This window comes from Pleurodeles waltl, chromosome 8 (genome assembly GCF_031143425.1).
Source record: "Pleurodeles waltl isolate 20211129_DDA chromosome 8, aPleWal1.hap1.20221129, whole genome shotgun sequence".
NCBI lineage: Eukaryota > Metazoa > Chordata > Amphibia > Caudata > Salamandridae > Pleurodeles > Pleurodeles waltl.
This window is the reverse complement of record NC_090447.1, coordinates 777,320,604-777,343,576: the sequence shown is the minus strand read 5'-3', so window position 1 is coordinate 777,343,576 and position 22,973 is coordinate 777,320,604. Positions and strand designations below refer to the sequence as shown.

The 22,973-nt window shown below is 40.8% G+C and overlaps 1 protein-coding gene across 1 annotated transcript in view; it reads left to right on the top strand.

Moving 5' to 3' along the window:
- The window catches only part of LOC138250297 (nicotinamide N-methyltransferase-like), a 128,418-nt gene that overhangs the window by 31,785 nt on the left and 73,660 nt on the right, over nt 1-22,973 (top strand). Inside the window, exon 2 of the mRNA XM_069205033.1 lies at nt 15,510-15,717. Within this exon, the coding sequence (XP_069061134.1) occupies nt 15,510-15,717 (208 nt within the window). The remainder of the gene's footprint in view (nt 1-15,509; nt 15,718-22,973) is intronic.

Genomic DNA, 22,973 nt, shown 5'->3' with positions numbered 1-22,973 from the left:
ATGTTGAGAAATTATGTGAGAGTACCTGTTTATGAGGGTGAGGAGGCTCTCTGGAGAACACACTATCACATTATATGATATCAGTGTCAGTTTACACACTCTTATACCAACAAAGGAATAAGATCACAGTGAGTGAAGGGTGCTTGTAATTTCCCCCACATGGCCCTTCTAATGTGAAAATAATTGAGAACCTAAGACGAGTGTTGTACGAAATTAAGTCCCCTCCAAGACTTACTCAATATGAAGCTTTGAAAGCAGGGGAATATGCTGTGTATATGAAGAAGAAGAAGAAGGAGAAATATAAAAATCAAATAAGAAATAAGGTCCATAGTTAGATAGAAATGGGTTGGAATGCAAAGAAGCAGGAGCAGAGAGAGCATGTGATTGAGGGCATAGGGGTGTATCCTATGATAGCAAAAGAAGGTACAGAAGGAAAGCAATCACAGGATTGAGGCAAGGATGAAAAAAGAGAGGGTACAAATGACAGTGATGCAGAGGATGAATTTTTAGATGATTTGCTAAATTCCCGGCCACCTCCATACAGTGTTGTCACTGATGTAGATCCCAAGTCACAAACTACAGAAAGATAGACCCTCAATAGGGATTTGGATGTGGGAAAATTAAAGGCAGAATTTGAGGAACGTGCAAAGGGAAATCCCGAGTCAGGTTTCATAGTAGCATAGAATGAGGCAGATCGTACATTTTCAGCGAAGCTGCAAGGTGCGCATGTGTGGAACATGAAAATCTAGAAGAACTGACTACAGAATTTTGAGATGACTTGTAATAAAGTCAAGATCTAAAGAAGAAGTTCAGAACGGTTATGACTGAGTAGGCTCTACAGATGATTAGAATACCTGTCTTGGAATTGGTGCAATGCATTAGAAAATGGGAGAATACCCAAATGTGCACAGACTGATGCTCAAGGAAGGAAAATAAACAAAAAAGAATGCAGGTGGGGCAGAAGGGAAAGTTAGTATGAGTGATATAGATGTCAGAAAATACCCAGTGAGAGACATTCATGGAGGTGGGTATGTCCATGTGCCTTGTAATCACTTGTGGTCTTTGTATATCCACAGATCAATTCCAGAAGTTGTGGTAGAATCTCAACCAATGTTATGTTACAACGGACAGAGTTGTGATGTTTTCAAAAGTGCTTTGGGAGGATTTAAATACTTTCTTTGACACTACTGTGTCTAAGGATTTGTGGACATAATGTAAGGCGGCTGTGGACTGGCCAAATGTGAGCCACAGAGAGATGCTTGAATGAATGCAGCCTCTCCTACTGTCATGGACAAGTATAACTAGGCAATTGGCCATTTGAAAATGAAGGTTCTGCAGCAAGTAGTTGATTGGCTGAAAATACACCACAACCACCCAAGAATCCAATGAATCTGCACATGCATGTTTTGAGAGACTGATGCAAGTTTTCAACCAACATGGAGTTGTTCTTGTCTCAGTTTGTTCTGAGGTTGTGATTTGTTGTTAATCAAAGTCTTTGGATGAGATTTGTGCTGTGTGAAACATTGTAGTGCCAACTTGGAGGCTAGGCAGAGGAATATTAAGGTGAAATTATTGTTGACAAGACTAAATTGGCAGAGAGCGGATGTCAGAATTGTCTGTTTGTGACAGATTCGTGGTCCCTGGTGTTGGTGCAGCAATGTGTGGAGTTGGTTTCCAAGGCAGTGGTCAGGTGTTATAGACAGAGAATTTTGATCTGTAAGACAGTAGCTGACAAATGGCTAGTGATGATAATGCAGAAATGGACATAAGCACATCAAAGAAAACTACTGCGTGTCATATATATAATAAAGTGGACCAGTGGAAATGAGAATGTCGATTGAAGCCAAATCAAATGCAAAAAGATGTTCAAATCCCAAGCATGAATTTTTGCTGATGGAGAATATTCAAATTCAATGATCATATAAGGCCAAAATGCTCAAATCCTCAATGATGGAGCATAACATGACTAACTGAAGATATAACGTGAACCCCAACCCGAACCCGATCCTGAGGGTTCAACAGAACCCTTTCATGAGTGCCAATAATCTCCAAAAGTTACAGGTTTTTGATCATTCACAATAACACTGCCTGAGAGGGGAGGAGGATCGCTTGACACAGTTCTAGTGGTAGATAGAGTGGGCCATATGTAGATGGAGAGATGAATGACAGCCTCTATCATTTTTGATCGATACTGGAGCTACCCGCTCCACTGTTAGAATTGTAGTGGTCCCAAACCTACTCCTCTCAGGAAAACCAATTTGTAATACGTACTTCAAGTCCAGTCAATCTGTTGGGCAGGGATTTACTCTGCAAGTTAAACTGTGTGATTTATTGTACACCAGATAGTGTGGAACTCTGGACACAGAAGGAAGATATATATTTTAAATTAAAATCACCAGATGCATGAGTTTGGTTTTTCTCAGTGCTGTCAAGAGAAGACTTGTCTCCCGAATCAAGAGATTCGGTTAAAGAGGAAGTCTGGGATTTTACAGAGCTCCTCTGTAGCTTGAATACAGACTTGGGTTCATAGTTGATGGCTACACAACGTTCAGAAGTTAGGTGTCTTGGTTATCAATGGGAGTTCAAGGGTCATAGACTACTTTTACTTTGTAGATTTGTAGGTAGCCTTGAACTTACATTGAAAACCAAGGTTCTCAACTGGTCCACTGGACTTTGCCTGTCTGCTGAAATTTAACCCAACACTGGATCCAAGCTGCAGTACCCCGCGGATAAACTGGTTGATGAGAAAAGAAACCAGAAAAGTTTCTAAGTACGAAAGTAAATGTTTGACCGAGACCACCCCGGCCCCTCCATCCAAAGCGCTCTCCATCGCTATCTGCCTAAAACTTTAACATTGGCTCAGACCTCCTGATCGAGGCTCAATGATTACCACTTTAAGTGAAAAGCACTGATTTACAAAACTATCTTGCAACAATCCTAATTCTGGTTCCTTTCATCATTTTGGTGTCTATTTAAGCACAGGAGCTGTGTGACAATGTTGCACACTTCTTGCATGACAAGATCGCAACCATAGACAGAAACTTCAAACCCCAATCCTCACCTACTGACTTCCTCAACAGATACGCCACCACCGTAATCGACACAAACCACATATGGACCACCTGGAACATCCTCCCTACCCAGGACATCACCTCCACCATGAAATCCATCCACTTGGGAGCTTCCACAGACCCATGCCCGCACTACATCTTTAAACTTGGAAACCTAAGGATCATCAAGGAACTCACCACACTGTTCAACAGCTCTCTCAACATCACAATATTTCCCGACACCTGGAAACACACCAAAGTAAGACGACTACTCAAAAAACCCTCTTCCGACTCAAGAGAACCCAAAAACTACTGGCCAATCTCCCTGCTTCCATTCCCAGAAAAGGTACTGAAAAATATCATCAAACAGCAACTCATGATACTTGGAGCAGAACCAACTACTCGATGCCTGCCAATCTGGCTTACACAGCAATCACAGCACCTAAACTGCTCTGATTGCAGCCACCAACGACATTCAAACCTTCCTTGACTGAGGACATACAGCAGCTTTGATACTCCTCGACCTCTCTGCAGCCTTGGACACCGTATCCCACCACACACTGATCAAAAGACCCCACCACATGGGCATCCAAGGGGGGGCGCTCAAATGGATCACCTCCTTTCTCATCGGAAGAGCCCAGAAGATCTACCTCCGACCTTTCATCTCTGAACCCAAGGAGATCACCTGTGGTGTTCCACACGGCCCATCCCTCAGCCCCAGGCTCTTCAATGCATATATGACTCCGTTGGCCAACATCGTCAGATCCCACAGTCTCAACATAATTTCCTACGCAGACGACACCCAACTCATCCTCTCACTCACCAATGACCCCTCCACCACCAGAACCAACTACCGCAGGTGCCTGACAAGCGTCGCTGATTGGATGAAGAACAACTGCCTGCAGCTAAACACAGACAAGACAGAAGTACTGATCTTTGGCAACAGTAGCAACACAAGGAACGACTCCTGGTGGCAATCAGACCTAGGACCCACTCCCTCCAACCACGCCAGAAACCTCTGAATCATCATTGACAACAAGCTCACCATAAAATCACAGATCAACGCCATTTCCTCCTTCTGCTTCCTCTCTTTGCCATGCTATGTAAGATCTTCAAGTGGCTACCTCTACACACAAGATGCACTATGAGACAGGCCCTCATCACCAGCCGACTGGACTAGGGCAATGCCCTCTACATAGGAATCACTGCACCCCTCCTACAGCGACTTCAGACCATATGGATTGCTGCAGCCAGACTCACCCTCGGCCTTCCCCGATGAACCTACATCACACCCCACCTCAGGCACCTCCACTTGCTCCCCATACAGAAGAGATGCCAATTTAATCTGCAGACCCACGCACACGAAGCTCTACACAACCAAGAACCCACGTACATTAACCACTGCCAGCCATTGAGAAGACTACACTATGCTCTGCCACCCTTTCACTTGCCCATACTCTCCGCATCTACCAAATCAAAAGTGGAGGACGCTTCTCCCATGTTGCAGAAAAAACTTGGAACAGCCTCCCCACACACCTCTTGACCATTACCTCACTTCTGGAACTCCGAAAGGCCCTCAAGATCTAGATGTTCGAATAAGCCTCCGGGACCTGCAAGCGCCTGGAATACTCTATCGGGTGACTAGCCGCACTTTATAAATCCAGTTTGATTGATAAATGATTAACAGTAGTTATCCTTTGAGGTAACCCTGACTGCTCTGTGCAACAGCTACCCAGGACTGAACTAAGGTTTAAATTTAAGTAACCTAACTGGACCTGATTCACTATAGTGACATTATTACTTGTTGAGGTCTCTCAACCACCCCAACTTATGATCCACTTCCTCAGAAACATGAATTTGGCCAGTGAACAAATACAGAATGTTCTCTGCCTCACTGCTCTCTAGGGCTAAAATGCAGGTTGGGTTGTATATTAATCTGGCGCAAGCCCAGCCTAATACAAACGCATGAAGCTGCTAACTATACTCCAAACCGTCAAAGGCCTAATAGCTTTATCATGTTGAAATGCATGCAGTTCACTTCCATCTTATCAGATCCTCCTCCCCTTGCAGGCATCAAGATGTAGGCCTACCTCCTCCTATGTAAACATGTGGGAAGCAGCCACTGCTCAAAGCACTGACCTGCAATTCTCAGGTAAAGTTAGTTCTCCCTTATCCTACTCCTTAGTACTCAGAAGCCCTTCCATCACTTGGAGTAGATGGGAGCAGTTGGACGGGGCTATGAACGTACTTTCTGCAGGCCCTTTCTAGACTCCCAATACAGTCGTCTGAAACATCGTAATAGTAGGGTTGTGCGAAATTATGGGATTTTTTTTAATGCAAAATACACGCAGATTTCACAAGAATTATGTTTAGTATGCAAAATTGTTGCCTGGGTGAAAATCGGGTCTCGCATTTTTCATCATGAGATTCTGATTTCTTATGATATTCGGATGTATGTTTTACTGTGCATCCCTTTCTCATATGCAATTCCAGTACTCGTTTATTCTTGCGACAAACTTTTGAAAGTTGACACACTTGTACAGAAGTCTCACTAGATCGCCGCTCCATTATTCAAGGCATGCGAGTCAGTTACTTTTTAAACTTGGGACTGGCACTGCAAGTTTCGAGACTCTGGTTACTGTCTTCCAGACCAGTCCCACCAATTATTGAGCTGTCTTTGCCTTTCATTTTGTCCCATGGTGACTTCTGCTTGCTTCTGGCTTTTTTTCTTTTTCTTTTTTTTTTTGATTTTATATCTTTTTATTTATCCTTCCTTTGTCCCAGTTTTTTATTTTTTTAAATGGCAAGAGAAAGACATCATCACATCAGCATATGGCAGGCTGCCACGGGCTATCACCTGGAAGACAGGCAAGTCCTCTCTGGGTCTTAGTGGCACTATATGCGCTGCAGAAGTATCCTGGTGCTCTGCAAGCAGCGGGTCCAACTTAGATGAGATGGGTTTGTACCTCTGGTTAAAGTGGAGCTGCATGTATTCTTTGCGACCATTAGTTGAAATGCTTCTTACTGTGGGGACACTGAATTGAAAATTCAGTTATTCACTGCTTTCTGTCACAACAGAGAAAAAAAAACACAAGTTATTGCTCACTATTGCACTCACTTCCCCATCATTCCCCTGTCTATCACGGTACTACAAAGACAAGTATTTATTGGTAGGATTACAGTGATGGAAGAGGTGGCTGTAAGATGGGTGGAGTTTGGTTTCTTATTTAGAAATAGCAAAATATTGCGACTGTATGTTTGCATGTGTTTACTGCGGTCAGTGCAACTAATTATTAATGTTTTCTTTCATCCATCCTTTTCGGATGACCACAGGCTGCTCAGAGGAGAGAACAAGGTGTTTCAGGAGCACATTATCAAGATACTAATGGTGGTTGACACCATCTCCTCTCCTGCAAATTGCTCATTTTTGGTGTATTAGTCTAATTAGTTCAATACAGGCAAATCAAAACTACTGTCTCCAGACTGCAATAAGCTAAAACACAAAAGCTAAGAACTGGAAACGGTACCATGGCTATTTCTTGTTTTTAGAATCATTAATTGTCTGCTTCCATCTTTCATAGCATGGCTCTCCCATTAAAGTTACAAAGCGATACACTTTTTACATATTTTTGAAACTTATGCCTGATTTGCACAGTAGCAGAGCTGGCATATGTAAAATTAATGTAAGGCAGCAAAATAAGTTAGGGCGCCAATTAGGGTGGTAAGAATGCTGCTTGGCAGCGGCAGTTCCCAATTATCCAAAGAGAGGTCTGACCCACCGACGAGCAGCATATTTTCCAATTTCCATGCTGCCAGAGGAATTCTGGTAGTGGGGTCTGCAATATGCAAGAATTGTGTTTCTCATCATGCAAATGCTTTTTCAAATGTAATGTTTCTACTGTCTGCCATTAGTTGGCTAAGACAATGGCACATATGTGTGGTAGCCAGGTAAACAATCACTTCTATCCGAAAATTCCCCTGATGGTCCTATGTCTAAAAGGAAATGGGTCAGAGACTTTGTGGTGTGAAACATTGCTGTAGATGTAGAAGACAGGAGTCTCGTGGAAGGCCAACTTTAAAATTCTGCAGTCATGTTTAATGTTATAGGGAAAATATATGATAGTGAATGGGAGAAGTAATTTTCATTAGATACGAATCGAACTCTTCTTAAGCTAAGGAGTAAAGGGTGTAGGACAGGTACTCATGCCTAAACAAGCAGATTTGTTTTAATGTTAGTATTTGTCTTTCATGTGTTTACTGTATTTCGTACTAGTAATCAGTCCCCTTTTCTCTTAGAGCTCACCGAAACATATGACGCATTTGGGGAGGTCAGTAAGTGGCTGCTGGGCTGAGTACATCATCCTTTCTTAATTTAAATTATTAATCAATGTATAATTTAACTTTGCTGGTATATCTTCACCAGTTTTTTATAGCAACCTCTATCATTGAAATTAAACTCGTGAAGCCATGCACATTTTCAAACTGTGACTAGATTCACACTGTTGTGGAACTTTTGATGAATTTAAAAAATATATATAAAAGAGGCAAATAACGGGTTGCAGCTGCAAACTGGGACTGCGGCAACTACTACTGCTTGGCAGTCGCTGCAGAACTTTAGACTAGTTATATGTTCATACCTATTTTGTTTTTTTCTATGTTCTACAAGTGCCCTTCTAGACACAATAGCAGTAAAGTAAGTAAGGTCAAGGGGATGAGAAGGGGATTAGGAATTGGATAGAGTAGCCAGGGCAGCTGGACTGCTGGTTTCTCTTCCAAAACATGCTTCTTCCGGTCAATCGTACATCAATGATGACAACTTCTGACCTTTATTAACCCTAACCCATCTCTTCCACCTTTACTCTAAACTCTGCCCAAACATTTATTTCTGTTACACCTTGTTGTTTCTCTGCCTTTTCTATGTAGAGAGTGGAACACCTATATGACTTTTTAGTTCACCCTGCTCTCACAACTGCTTCCTATGGTTCCTAAACCATCACTTTAATCTTCCATTTCATATCCCATCCTTAAACACATCTAAACGGCAGAAACCCTTACTCCAGACTTAAACATGTTTATCATCCTTTCACAAATCCCATCTCCTTCTGTACCCTAAACCCAACCCCAACCCCTAAACGTTTGTTGTACTATTGACAGAATATTAAATTTTGGAGGAGCGATAGAGGACAGGTAGGGTAAGGGTACCGAACAGTCAGTGTTGTGTAACTTTATAAACACATGTGCAACTTTATAAACACATGTGCTTACTGTAGTGACTGATACTAATAAGTGCCTTTCATACTTCCATCCTTTGGAGCAGCATCGTCCACTGCCATTGCCGTAGTAGGACTCTTGCTCTAGGCAAGACTGCTGGTTTAAGGTGACAGAACTTATGTTTGTAGGCAACTATGCCAGTCCTACACAAATCGCATCTGTCATCCCAACCCTTCCGGCTCACAAGCTGTACTTCACCAAAAACCCAAAACAGTAAAAGGTGATTTGTGGCAGCCTTTACGCATGGACTCAAGAGTATGACATCTCAGGGAGCGTTGTGGTTAAACAGAGATTACCCCTTTCTCACAATCACAACATGTCTCTATCACACACAGGCAATGAAGAAGATGCAGTAAAGTTTCAATAGGTTTTATTTTAATAAAACTGCAATCTGCGATAAGTTGCATGGGCTGCAATGATTAGGATAATGACCAGTGCAAGAAATAGAACGGTAAAGACAAGAGTCATTAATACAAAGACCCCCACCATCTTGCAATATTGTGAGATGACATGAAGTGTGTAATATGTCCTAATACCCAAGCATGATAGGCCTAACCTCTAACCTAAAAGAGAGCTAGGTATGTTAAACCTAATCTGCCAGTGCCATGTCCATGAGAAGAGCCCCCAACCCTTGTTACCTTGGAATGAGGTCTCTAGCTCAGACTACGTAGGATCACGAAGACTGGGCCAGCGTCAAGGCGACGTGCAACATCGATAGCAGCGATGGCATCTGGTTGGAATCCCTCTGACTATCTGTTAAAGTGAGGAGTATTTATACAGATCTACTTGGACCCCTGACGTAGGTTTATTCCCAAACAATAGATAACAAGGTGTGCTTGGGATGGCAATTAATATAAAAAATCCCCTCAAAAGCATGAAGAGGGAAAGTACCTAAAGTGAACACCTACAGTTTGTTTGTCTTTGACGCTTGATCTTGACTCCTTAGCGCGGTGGCACTGATAAGGCAAACTAAAGCATGGGCCTAACTCAAAACAAGGCAGTCATCTCAAAAGATTTAATTAAATAAATGCACTAAAACAGAGCAAGCTAAATAGGGAAAAAGTCACTGGGTGGCAGGGGCACAAGTCTGCAAGCCACAGGCTAAGCTGAATCCTGTATCCCGTTAAAACAAACTAGGATTCACTACATCATGGAGGTCTGAGAGGCCCAAGCTGTTGCACAGCAGCAGCCCGGCGCAAAATAGCATCATAGCTGGGGCTAGAAAAGATAGAGTCCGTCGCTGCATCCTACTGCCAGATGAGTTGAAAGAGGAAAAGAAAGAGACTGCAGCTTTGGAATCTCCTGCCTGCATCATCAATGCACTATGCTCACTACAAGCTGGCAAATTATTTTAGAATTTGCCACCTCATCCATCAAAATATTGAGCAATAAAGACCTGGATGACTAGGATAGGAAAGCTCTTAACCTGGTAGACATTGAAGAGAGACTCAAACAATTGAGTAGCATTTTTTTTAAACTGCCAAGTCTTTTGGATTCAGTTTTTACTTGTTATGGGAACATTTGTTGGGTGGTGGGTATCTTGTTATGGGTGATATAGATGAGAGATGTTCGGTTAGGTTTTTTAGTTAGTAATAAGTGTGTTATCTTGAATGACGCATCTGCAGGGAATGGGTGCATTTTTCTGTTGTTAGTGTGCATTTCTTGCTTTAGAGATTGGAGGTTATTGGCGGTAGTGTGGATTTCAGGCAATGGGTGTGTGTTATTTTGTTGTTAGTGTCCATTGTTGGGTTTATGGAATTCGTAGCTGCTTTTCTGTGGGTGGTGAGGAGAGGTTTCCCTTTTCTGTGGTACTATTTTGTAATAAATCCATATATATGTATATATATATAATAAAAGCTTTTGTCATGTCTAGTTTGTATTTCATTAATGCTTTGCTGGAGGATACTATTAAGCATTCAGGATACACAAGAATGTTTCACATAGAAATGACAAATGTACCTCAATCACAAAAAAAGTAGTATCATCCCCTTCAACACTTTACATAAGAGTTGTTTCAAGCCACCCCCAATAAGGGCTTCCATGGAACGGATGTGAGAATGCCAACCATACTTACATCACATCATTGGTTGTAGCACTTTCTGAAATCTGTGCCTCCAGTGAAGATACAGGCATCAGTAATTATGAAGCACTAGTAGAAATTTCCGTCCCATCCAAAGTCTACATACCCTTGTGTAGACAAGATTGCCACATTTTAAAGAACAGATGATTCACTACTGCACTAGCAGTAGCTCATAAATACATACTGAGAATTTGGAAGACTACCCACAGCCATGGCTGGGAGACATGATTGCATAAAATGTATAGAATGGCATCTCACAGAAGGGTAATCCACTGCTTAAATTATCAGGTAGATAAATTTGAAGCCATATGGGTTGGATATTTACCTTTCACCACCTAATAAGATCCTGCCTAATAACCGAAGCCTGGCCCGGAAAACCATGGGTGGGAGAAACACAAAGGCCAACGAGACAGATACAAAAGGGATTGGTTAAGACTTGCTAGAAAACAAATAAATAGGGAGGCTAGCTGGAGGAAGGTGAATAAGGCCCAAAAGATGGCAGGCAAGGAGATATGCTCACTCTGGAGTTGGGATGGAGGAACATATCTACAGTTAAGTGGGTAGATAGTGGATACAATACTATATCAACTTGGGAAAAGGCTTTTGCTTCCTCACAATAATAACAAGGGTCATTGCTCGAGTAGTGGGGAAGATGGGACTGATTATTCAAGAGTGATATCTGTTTGGTGCTATTTTATATCATACACATCTGAAGGTTGATGAGATGAAGCTTGAAATTAACTATCACCTAAGGGATCCCTTCTTGTGGGATAAACACGCCCTCACCCACTATTAGTGGCATGCTTCATCATGGGGATGCTACCTCACTTCCTGTGTCACCATCAACAGGGGTGGAGCAAAAAACATTTTTTATTATTTAGTTGTTAGTGATCCAGTCGTTTTCAAGTGACATATGATTAAAACTACCTTAGGGATACCCAATTGGTACTAAGGCCCAGATTTAAGAGGGCCTAGCACCTCCTTGCACCATATTAGCATAATTGTTTTTACTCTAATGTGGCCCAAGAGGCCAAATTTACCTCGCCATATTTACAAAGTTGTGCAATGCATGCATTGTGCCACTTTGTAACCCCTTGCACCACATTATGTCTGTGCCAGGCATAATATTTGCTAGGGGGTCGTTGCCCCATTAGGAGGACCAAAAAATGGCACAGTGGAACATAAGATATTCTACTGCCTTATTTTTTTGCAGCTACTTTTAAAGCCTGTACAGAGCAGGAGTTAAAAGGTGGCACACCATTGCTTTCAATAGGCCTATGTTCAGTGCAGGATTAGGGCCAAAATGTTGGCACTAATCTTACACAGTACTTCAATAGCATCAAAAATGCTTTTGCCCCGACCCTGCGCCATGGTGTGCCGTATATTAAATACAGGGCACACATTGTGCCGATGGGGGATGCATGCCATGTTTCTTAACTTATTATTATTCTTAATTATTTACCTTTGTATTACCCAGATAGGATTTAAACCCTCATGGATGGTCTCTGGGCATTATCACCCTGCCTTCTCACCATAGAAATCTATCCCCAAAGGGGTATTTTTAAGGAAGCCTTCCTTAGTAGTTAAAGCGGGGATAAAAGAATGCCTAACTAGATCTGTGCCCCATACAAGCCTCTAACAGCTCAGGTTGGCTTGATCATAAATGTTCTAAAGCACACAGGCCACTTAAAGCAGCCCTTCAGAAATCTCCCAGGTGCACCCTTGAAGTGAAGACATGTTGATGTGTCTACAGTTTAGCAGTTGAAGAGAGGAAAAATGAGCTAAAGAATACTGCCTCTGAGTCCTTAATTGAAGCAGGTAAGACAAAAGACCCCTCAGCCATCTGGCGAGTGATCAATATCCCCATATTAAGGGATGATAGTACCCCTAGATTGAAGGGTTGTAATTAACAAAACTGACTGGGTGACCCACTTTTCAAAGAACTATTCTATCCCTAACCTGGACCTCATGGGACCAGATCATGCCGCTGCTGAGGATTTGCAATGCTATCATGGCTGCCTATCTTTCTCAATGGATGAGATTACCAGGGCCTTCATAGATAGTAGGAGTGGCAAAGCACCTGGCCCGAACGGTATTCCCATCGATATCTTTAAGATTAATATACCATTTTGGGGACCAATTCTGATCGAGGTATTAGGAACCTGCTGCCGTTCAGGTGTTCTGAATACATGGTCAGATTATTTGATAATCCCAAATCTATAAGAAGGGAGATCATTCTAACCCAGCTTGCTACTGCTCTAGCTCCTTACTTGATTCTTTGGTGACAGTTACAGGTAGATTTATTATTCAGTAGATTTGAAGATTGGGAGGAAAATGATGCTATTCAATAGGATCTACAGTATGGTTTCCATAGGGGCCTGGGGGTGATTAAACAGGGAGTCGATTTATACCTAAATTAGGAAGTACACCTTAATCAAAAGGGCCAACTGTATCTGGCATTTATCTATTTGATCTATCAAGTGCATTCAAATATGTTTTGTATGACAAATTGTGGAAAATGTTGCCAGATTTAGGGGTATACCTGCTAATATTATCTTCTGTTAGACAGATGTATACAGGAATAAGGCTAGGATACATTATGGACTTAAGGGTGAAGGTACTTGTGCATTCAGCATGGAGAGAGGGGTTAGCCAGGGATACATACTTGGGCCACTCTTTTTGCCCTCTACATTAACAGCTTGTCCACAGTTCTGACAGAGCATTGCAGGGACCGCCCTCAGAATGGGCACCGTCCAATCCCAGCCTCGCTATATGCCAAAAATACTGTTCTCATATCTCGTACCCCCATAGGCTTACAGCACTTACCCACCTGTTTTGTTAATTATATTCAAGATTTGGGTCTAAATGTGAAATTGGGAAAAACATTATGAATAAAATGCTTCACAATACTTACAACGTGCTGTGATTTTAAGATCGGTGATGTTAAGTTAAGTCTTACTTCCACTTTTTTTAATCTGGGGAATTTGCCTCATGCACACAGTTCTTGGAAGCAGGCCACCAACACTATCAGGTTGCATTACATAAAAGCTTTATCAGCAGTGATAAACTTTGCCACTAAACGTGCCAAAAGACCTTTGAATGAAATGCTATCTCTAAGGCCAAGTGTGTGTCAGTTGCATTGTAGGGGCGGAAGTATGGGGATATAGCAACATTAATGACTGGTTTAAGTTCTCTTTGTATCTGCAGATCCCTTGGCTGAAATGTAAAAAATAGACGTCTGGAATTAGGGTGGATTGAATATTTTTGTGAACCCTGACACGCTGCACCACATTAGCAGGAGGGAGTTAAAATAGCAATGTCTATCTCTGTTGGAAGAACGTAGGCTATCTATGGAATTGGCTAAGCCCAGTGTTGATGAAAACCAAATGATGCTTGTTACTTATGATGTGCATCCATAATCTCATATCTGTTTACAGTTCTTGGTATAGGAAAGCTCTAACGTGGTGTAGACTTCACATTTTCTATTGATTAGTAACATCTCCTAAAACTAATAATTGGTCGGTCGTTATAATTAAATGCCCGTGTGATGATTTATCTGACCAAAGCACCTTGCATATAATGCTTTTTTGTACATTTTATAATACATCTCGGAAACGTTTTATCTTGCCCATTTTATCTATTTCAATTTTAAACTATGTTGCCCTGCCTTATTCTTTTTGGAACAATTAACATCCTTTCTAATTTGTTGCATGGTATCTAGTTATCTGTGGTCTGTGATACACCTTAAGAAAAAATTGGATAACTAGAATTTACCAGCTATGCAGGGGTGGCTCTCTCTACTTTGTGCAATATTATCATGGTGAATATTTATTACATTGTAATTACCTTTTTCGTTTTCTTTATGAACTATTCTGTGTAACATTGTTTTATTTATAAGGTACTATTATCCTAATGTATTGTATGCTATTATGATTGTATATAAATCAAATAAAGAAAATATTGAATTGAATATTGAACTGAAGTAATAAAAATGTAAAAAAATGTAACATTTTAATAAAGAATTGTTCTAACATTAGGACTGCCAAATTTTGGTAAAGCTTTCCCTCAAACTCATGCTCCTTTGTTCCTCACTAATTGCCCCATTTAAGTTGCCAGAAATGTGTACTTTAACCTCAGTCATAGTGCGTTTGCTCCCTTGTTCTGAGCTAGATGGAAATTGGAGCATTAAATGCAGCTAAGAGTCCTTCTCCTTTGTGGGTAGCCTAGGCTTATAAGGGAGCTACTGTATAAGGTGTGCTACAACAGTTGCAGAATTATACCTAACAGGATCACTGTTGATGGATCGCACTGGAGCTGGTAACCTACCGGTAACTCCTCAGTGATAGGAGTGCTTCACTCCCTCCAGGGTATGACTTACTTGCAAATGAGAAGGCGACATCAATACCCCAACTATCTTATACATTGATTGAAAATCAGCTTATATGTTAATTTTGTAAGATGCCACTAATGAACATCCAGTTCTGAGTGTACCTCTCATCAGCTTGTGAATTCCATTGTAACTCCTGGTTACATTTCCTTCGACCAGGAGTGGAGGGTACCCGAATAAGCACTATGGGCACCACTCAGGAGAGGATATGCTGCGAACCTAATGTGTGGTTGCTATGAGTAAGAACGACGTGGGCCTGAGTAATGGAGCCCCAGTCAGTAGTAGGAATTATGAACTTCTGTTCTTATCCGACACCTTTCTGCTGCCTCTCTTCCTCTATGTTGTATCTACAATTTACAGTACTGCAGCAACAAGATTGAGCCAACTGATTCATCCTTCTAAAGCATTTGTACCTGGAGTGCCACAGTTCGATATGCATTTGAGATCCACTGTTAGGATAGACACAAGAGGCCTGTTTTTCTCAATTGTATTTCTAGCTCGGTGTGCAGGCGTTTTCAAAGTTATCTGGGCATCCTCAGCCATGTACAAACAATGTATTGGTTGCAGGAGCGTACTAGAAGAATATTTAAGTTGTTAGACTCCTGCAAAGTTGCTGAAATGTGTATAAGCATTGGTCTTTGAATGTTTAGATTCAATAAAACATATTTGGGCTCAGTGCAAAGTCATTTTCTCAATCTTCTGATTTGTTTTTGTCTGTAAGGTGAATTAAAAGGGGATACACTGATAGATATTGGCACTGGCCCAACTATTTATCAGCTGCTCTCAGCTTGTGAATGTTTCAAGGAGATCACTGCCACAGACTACGCTGAAAGTAACCGCAAGGAACTAAGAAAATGGCTACAAAATGAACCTGGGGCTTTCGACTGGAGTCCAGTTGTCAAGTATGTTTGTGAGCTTGAGGAAAACAGGTAAATATGAATTGGATGTACTCAAAAACACATTTCTTGTTGGCATATTAACCATATTTAATCACTAAAAATGCATTCAGATGCACTTGTATTTATCTAATAGTTGATAGTGCAGCCTGCCTCCATCAATACCTCTTCGAATTTCACTGATATTCCTAACAATGCTATCATGCCATTCTGATGCTACTTAGCTGTAGTGAAGGTATTTTCATGTTTAGGAAAGATGTGCCATCCACTGTAAGAGATTGTTGTACTATCCCTCGTAGGTAGGTTTTGGCTAAGATATCAGTAGACATCTGCCAGTTAAAAGAGATTATTTTCTTTCCAGTTAGGGTTGTGCGGTACCAATAAGGCTACATATATACACAAAACCCACATCTTCGGATAGAGTTCGTAAACCCATCAAGCTGACTACTGCACGCCGATGCAGAGTATCTCTGCAAGGTTTTAAAGTTAGCTGTTTTATGCACGTCGTAATTATTTGTGGTTGATGATGGTATCAGTGACACTCTCTATTCCATTATTGAGTTTTCTTTGTATATGCTTTATTATGTTATCAGCAATTTGTATGACACCATTTGATGGAAAGCAATATTCCAGTTTCCCTGTATATGTCTGCGGTTGCCATCTGGTGTTTTGGCTCATGCAGCCGCTCTGGCCTGCTAAAGAGTTTTAGTAACACGTGCTCTATTGAACCTATTTATTTGATTTGAAGTTTGACTGTCACTCTGATAAATCAATTGTCTGCCCTTTGCAATTACTCAAATTACAGAAATTGGGCGTTGGAGAGAATTAAATATGTTTTCTAACAGATGGAATATGATTTTGGATGACATATTTTTTCCTATGAAACCTCAGATCCAGAACGCAGTCCCAACATAGGAACAAAATAAAGGGTTACTTTAAAACTTTTAATAGGAGAGTGCTATCAAAACCAAATTATTTGTGCAAAGTTAAGAGCAGTGGTGAAGTCATATTGTTAATACCTGTAATCCTACCATTTTGGGGGTATAAAAAATATTCTGCCTGAGCTCAGCAGAGTGCTTTCCAGTTCACATCTATTTTGGGGTGGGATCATAGATAGCTCTTTCACACCCTATTGGACATGCACATAATAGTGCATGAAGGAGAGTAGAAATTCCAGAAAGCTGCCAAGCAGGGCATTTGGGCTTCTGTAGACCTCTAGAGCAAGGCAGTATAAGAGGCCTAAGTAAAGTCATGGCAGAAGAGAGAAGATTTACCTAAAACGTTTGTGGGATGAATTGAGATGGTCAGGGGTGGGACTGAGTTGGTAAATTGCAATATTTGATTTTGGATGCATGAAACTGGGATGGATTTGTTGCTACAAAATAAGCCCCCAGGAAAGGAAATGCATCATACTCCTGGATCCTTGGTAATTTCAGTAGTAATTGCTAGGCCTCATCACCATTAGCTAGTTTCTTTATCTTTTCAAGCACCCTGCTTGACCCACCGACAGAATCTGCCTGGACTGTAGAAGAGAGATAAATTATCTGCTTGCTCCTGCATCGGGGACTTCCTGCTTCCCTAAACAGTGGAGAAAATAGTTCTCTGCTCTGCTGTGGACATTTACGTCTGCAGTTTTCTTCAGGCCTGGTTGCGGTAGCATCCTGCAGAATGGCAAATGACTTCCAGACCTTGTCAACTAAGCCTCCTTGGCCCTGTGGAATGCCCCTCCTTTTGGAGTGGGTTATAGTTGGCCTTGAGACAGAGGGCGTTCCTGCCTCCGTAGAAGAATAATTGTGAAAGGCTTACAACTGGATACTTCTTTTGCTTCAGTGTGGAATTTCTCTCCTGGTGTTAAAGCGCTAAGAAGGTTCTGAGAAACCAATAGCTGTGGGATGCCTGGGCGAACACCGATGGACCAAGAATTCTCTTGTTGCTCTGAAATCAGAGCTGTGGAAACCTCTTGCAGTGAAGAAGAATGGACTGAACGTAACTTTTTCAATTTTCCCTAGGATAACATAACACCATGTGGGTGCGTTTTTTCCCACTACATTTTTTATCTTTTAACTACCTTGATTTTGACCTTCTAGGTTCTTTATTCTTTAACTCTATGTTTGTGTTAAGTAGTTGTTGCACGTATAGCATATGCATTTTCATTGAAGAAGGCCTTGCTGCTTGCGCCATGCTACCATGACCGAGCCAGCGATTCCTCACAGAAACCTGTTTGCCTTTGTGGGCAGAGTGTTTGGGCCTCCATGGAGCTTTAATAGTGACAGTTTGTATGAGAGCAACATAAAGCTACAAGAAGCACGTTGAACCTGTTCACAAGCTGATCTGATCTTCTCTCTACTGGATTTAATTGAAGAAAGTGTATTTGTATGCTCAATATGACAGAACTTGGTTGGTTATCCTGGTATTCCAGTGATCAAAGCTGCATGTCTGTTTGATTCATTGGGAAAGATTGTGTCAATTGCCATAGGTATGTTCAGTTTATTAGGAAAAGTTATGACAAAGGCAGTAGGCCTGAATTATGTATTGTGATAAGCATATGTTATCCTGTAGGTATTCATGGAGCTGCTTTCCAAAAACATACTGGGTTCTACATTGTGAACTCTCTGACAAGTACAATAAGAGGGGGTTTCACATTTTGAAATACTTTGCCAAACAATATATGCCGTGTCTTTACATTGTGATCCCTCTAACAAATTAGATGGGAAAGCATTTCACTTTGTAAATTCCCTGACATGAAATAGCGAGGAGTTTTACGTTATGGACTTTGTTAAATACAGTAGAAAGGGTTATTTCATTATGAACATTATGACAAATGCTCTTGGTGGGGACGTTTTACATTTTGAAGTATGTGACAAATACAAAGGTAGGTGATTTACATTGGTAACTTTCTGACAAATGCAACAGGAAAGGGGTTTAGTACATAGGACCCTCGTTAGATGTATCCACATGAATTGCTTATATCAGTGTGCATTTGATAGGCTATTCTAGGCAGCAAACTCATAGTCATGTTTATGTTCATGTTAAAGGCAATAGGCTTACGTTATTGGTTTTTAAAGGAGAATATGAAGGTATGCCTCTTACTCTACATTGTGAAGGACTTGACAAAGCCTCTAGGCCCAACTTGCTGATCCTGAAAAGCTTTATATGTTGATAGTAGTAGGATAGAGGCACATTGCTGGTTTTTAGTTTTATAGCCTGTTTTGGGAAAATTATCACCTGGTATCACACAGATAACTGGAATAGACTTGCTGTAGCGGGTGGTTGCCTCCTGTAAACATTCTTTGGGGTTTGTGATTTGCACCCTCTAATTCAATGAGGACCCTTGAGGAGGAGTTTTAATTTTCCACTCTGCTTGAACTTTTGTAAATATTTGTAATTTTGTGCATAGCATTTAATTGTGTGTTCATTACAGCACTTTTCCCTTTTTTAAGAAGCATTGGCTGGGTGTTGATTTATTGTTATTTTTGTGCTTGTTGAGTTTAGAATCTCTAACCCTATCACCTTTCTTAGTAAGCCTGGGAGTTCTTTGCCCCTCTAACCTGATGTTTGAGTGCTCAAAGGGGCATGTGGTCCTCAGTTTGAGGCACCAGGGTACATAAGCTCCAGGACATCAATGTAGAAAGACCACCATTGCCATAATTGGAGCCTTGTAACTACTGAGTGCCGTGGGACATCCCAAACCAGAGTTCTCTGATAAGTACAATAGGAAGACATTTTTCATTGTGAACTACCTGACAAATACCATACGAAGGCATTTTATTTTGTAAACCTTTTAATAAATAAAATATGAACAAGTTTTTCATTGTGAACCTTAAAAAATGCAATAAGAAGAGGATGGTCAACTGAGACATGCACAATAGAAAGGGGCTTTACAATGTGGACCCTCTAACAACTTTAAAAGGAAGGTCTTTTACATTGTGAATTCTACTAGAAACACCACAGGAAGGGTCTTGTGAACATTCTGCCAAATAAGTAGGAGCAGGTGTTAGTTTTGAACTCTAACAAATGCAACAAAAAGTGATTTCACCTGGTAACTCTCTGACAAATACAACAGAAAGGGATTTTGCTTTGACACCAGAAAATGTTTGATATCTGCAGAGGGCAATTTAAGATTCATGTCAATATGTACTTTGAGTCCCCCTAAAATATTTGATGGGTCTCTCTAGGCAGAGGCCATATAGTAATGTTTATTAATTTTCATATTTAAGCTACCAGACTTACATTATTTTTAAAAATAATTGCAAAGACAGTACCCTCTCTTTTTATATTTTGATTGTGGAAAGCCTGAGGTTTTCTGCAAGACCAACATGTGAGTCTTGCTGTTTTTTTAAATTGAATATTGCTGTTGTACTCAGGTGTGAGCTCAAATTTGCCTGTGATGTGAGTAGTAGCAGTGGATTTCTCCTTAAACTTTGGAAATGCCTTTCATCATTAATTTGTTTATGACCAATAACATTTTGAAGCTATATACAGGTGAATTGGAATTATTGGTTCTAGAGAATCATCCTTAGAGCTTGGTGTGTGGTTGGTATACACAGCCTCTTGGGGCACCACCAGCCTCTGCTACTTTGACCAACAATTCAGGTAATGCTATTAAAGTTGATCTTACTTCTTGGTTCTCATATCATAGCTCCTCCTGTTTACATGGCACTACAGATACTGTAAGATGAATTGATTCTAAAACTTTGCCAAATCTTTATAGTGTGACTACAAGCACACACCCCTCCCGGAGGAGCTATGATATGAGAACCCAAATTCTACAGAGTAGGTTACGCTTGCACCACATGTGTGCTGTTTGGTGTGTTTCACATGTTTACATGTTTAAAAGTTTTAAATGTAGTATATCTTGTACTGTTGACTGTGAGAGTACTTTAGTCTCTCAGTCCTGATATTCACAAATGCTGTTTCCCACGAGTGGGGTGCAGTTTGCAAATAGGTGGCACCACACCCACAAACAACATATATAGCAGCACATTATAAACAGGGGCTATGATAACTATGCCTCTCTTGTATCAATGACGGACACCATAAACAACAGGTATCATCTTATGACACCACATTAGTAAGGTGAATTGCACCATGTCACAGAGCATGTATTTATGCATTCATTAGAGATAGTCAAACAAGGAGTGACACCAGGGAGTCCACCTTGGTCCTGAAGAGGAGCCTAGGGGTAAGGCTCTGAAACATGTAGACTAGGAAGTCAGGTACATTACATCCCCCACTTCCGCAGCCCCTTTTTAATCATACCGCCTCCAAGTGATATATTAAATCATTGGAATTACTAGGAGACAGGTATTTTTAACTCACCCAAGACCCCACCACTCCTATCCCTCCCTTGATTCACATTGACAAGACTACATCAGTGCTCCCACATGTCCCGTTGGTCGTATCACACCACGCTCCATAGCGGAACGGGAAGAAACCCAATCATTAAGCAAGCCACCAAGGGGTAACCCTGGTGGGTGAGGCTTTTTCTAACAGGAAAATCCTTTTTCCTATCAATCCTGTGGTAGTTCTTTTAGCTGGGCCTCTTGTGTAATGGTATATAGGCTATAACGAGGATAGACCCAGCCCCACAACCTCCTTCTCCCTCTTTGGTTTTGTATACGTGGGTATAAACCCATACAGTATTCTGTTTGAACAATTTAGGGATTACTTTGTTGCTATAATACAGCAGGGCAATTGATCACTTACTAATGTGAAGCTTGGAAAGCTTGAGAAGGCATATAGGTAAGATTAAATAGATTCCAGAATGGTAACTCAGTATCTGTGCCTGCAAAAATAGATTATGCGATTCTGGTGGGGCATGACTGTGACTATCCTCTGCTCAGCAGATGCCAGAGAATAGGAAGCAAGATGGAGAAGGCAAATGATGGACCAGAAGATGACAACCTAAACTTTCCAGTTTATTCTGAAGCTTTAGACTCATGCATTCCAATTGTGCATGATGCTAATGTTTAAATCTTAACCTAATGAATAAACTTCCAATAGATCTGTCCTTGAGCTCTCACCGGGTACAGCATCACAAACTATTGTTATAAATAATGTGATGTAATTTCCGTAAATTAATTATTTCTTAAAGTGATTTTAAATTCTGTACCAAGCAAGACACAACATCACACAATACCACTTTTACTAATGTGGTGTGATTTCTGTAATTCATTCATTAGAAAGTGCTTTTAAATTCTGCACCAACATGCCTTTTTATTTGAATAATTGCACTTAATACATAACACAATTGACCACATCAAATTATGTTTATTTTTGCAAATTGTTTTTATAAGTTTGTTTCGTAAATTTTGACTATACCAATGTTAGTGACTAGTAACTTTTAATATTCCTTCTCCCTCCGCTCTGCTGAACCATCAATTGCAATTCTGTCTGAAAGCTTACCTTTGGCAAGTTGACAGCAAAGATGAAAGTCGTGAAACAGCAGATGAAGGTCTGGAAAGCCAAAAGAGAATTTTAGTTGCAGTTGGCCAGAGTGAATGCAGCTTTGCACTGGGGAGAAAGAATGTGTCTTTGAAAGACAGGAAATCACATTTGGTCTTGAAAAAAAGGCTGAAAATCACCTGCGGAACATTCAGGGACTGTTCCAAATCTCATCAGACTGGGGATGATGCTGTGGATGCTTCTTTGAAAGCATTACATTTCTTGCAGTAATGCAATAAGGTAGTTTCTTGTGATGGGCTTTGTAATCTAATCAACAGACATACATTCTGGGTAACAGTTTTGCAGAGTTTTCCTGCTACACCAGCCTCTAGTAGACCATGAGCTCACTGGCCCCAGAGAGCTTTGGAGAAAACTGACCTTTGGGTTAGGAGAGGGAATCCTGAAGTACACATGGGAATAAATGAAAGGGGCTCAGGCTTCCAGCCAGCAAATCAAAATGTTGCTGGCAATGAAAATAAAAAAACAAGGTTCTTAAAGGTCCCCAAAAAGAGTTCCATGGTACTTCAGAGAAAAAAAGGTGGTTATTGAATGGAAGATTAACCGATGTGCCACAAAAACATAATTCACATGTCCACCAATTGATACACACCAAAATTCTCTGTGAAGTTCCTTGAGTCAGCTTTGGTTGCACAGGCTGAGCTGGAGTCGTAACTCTACCAAAGGTACTGGAGGATTAAGGAGTTAACAAGAGCAATGTAATGCTGTTAAGAGGTGAACAAAACATGTGAACAAAGGTTGACTCAAACTATAATACCATACAATAACCAGTCACCACTTGAAGGTCAAAATAAAAATAAAAAGATATACGCCTCCAGTGTTTATCT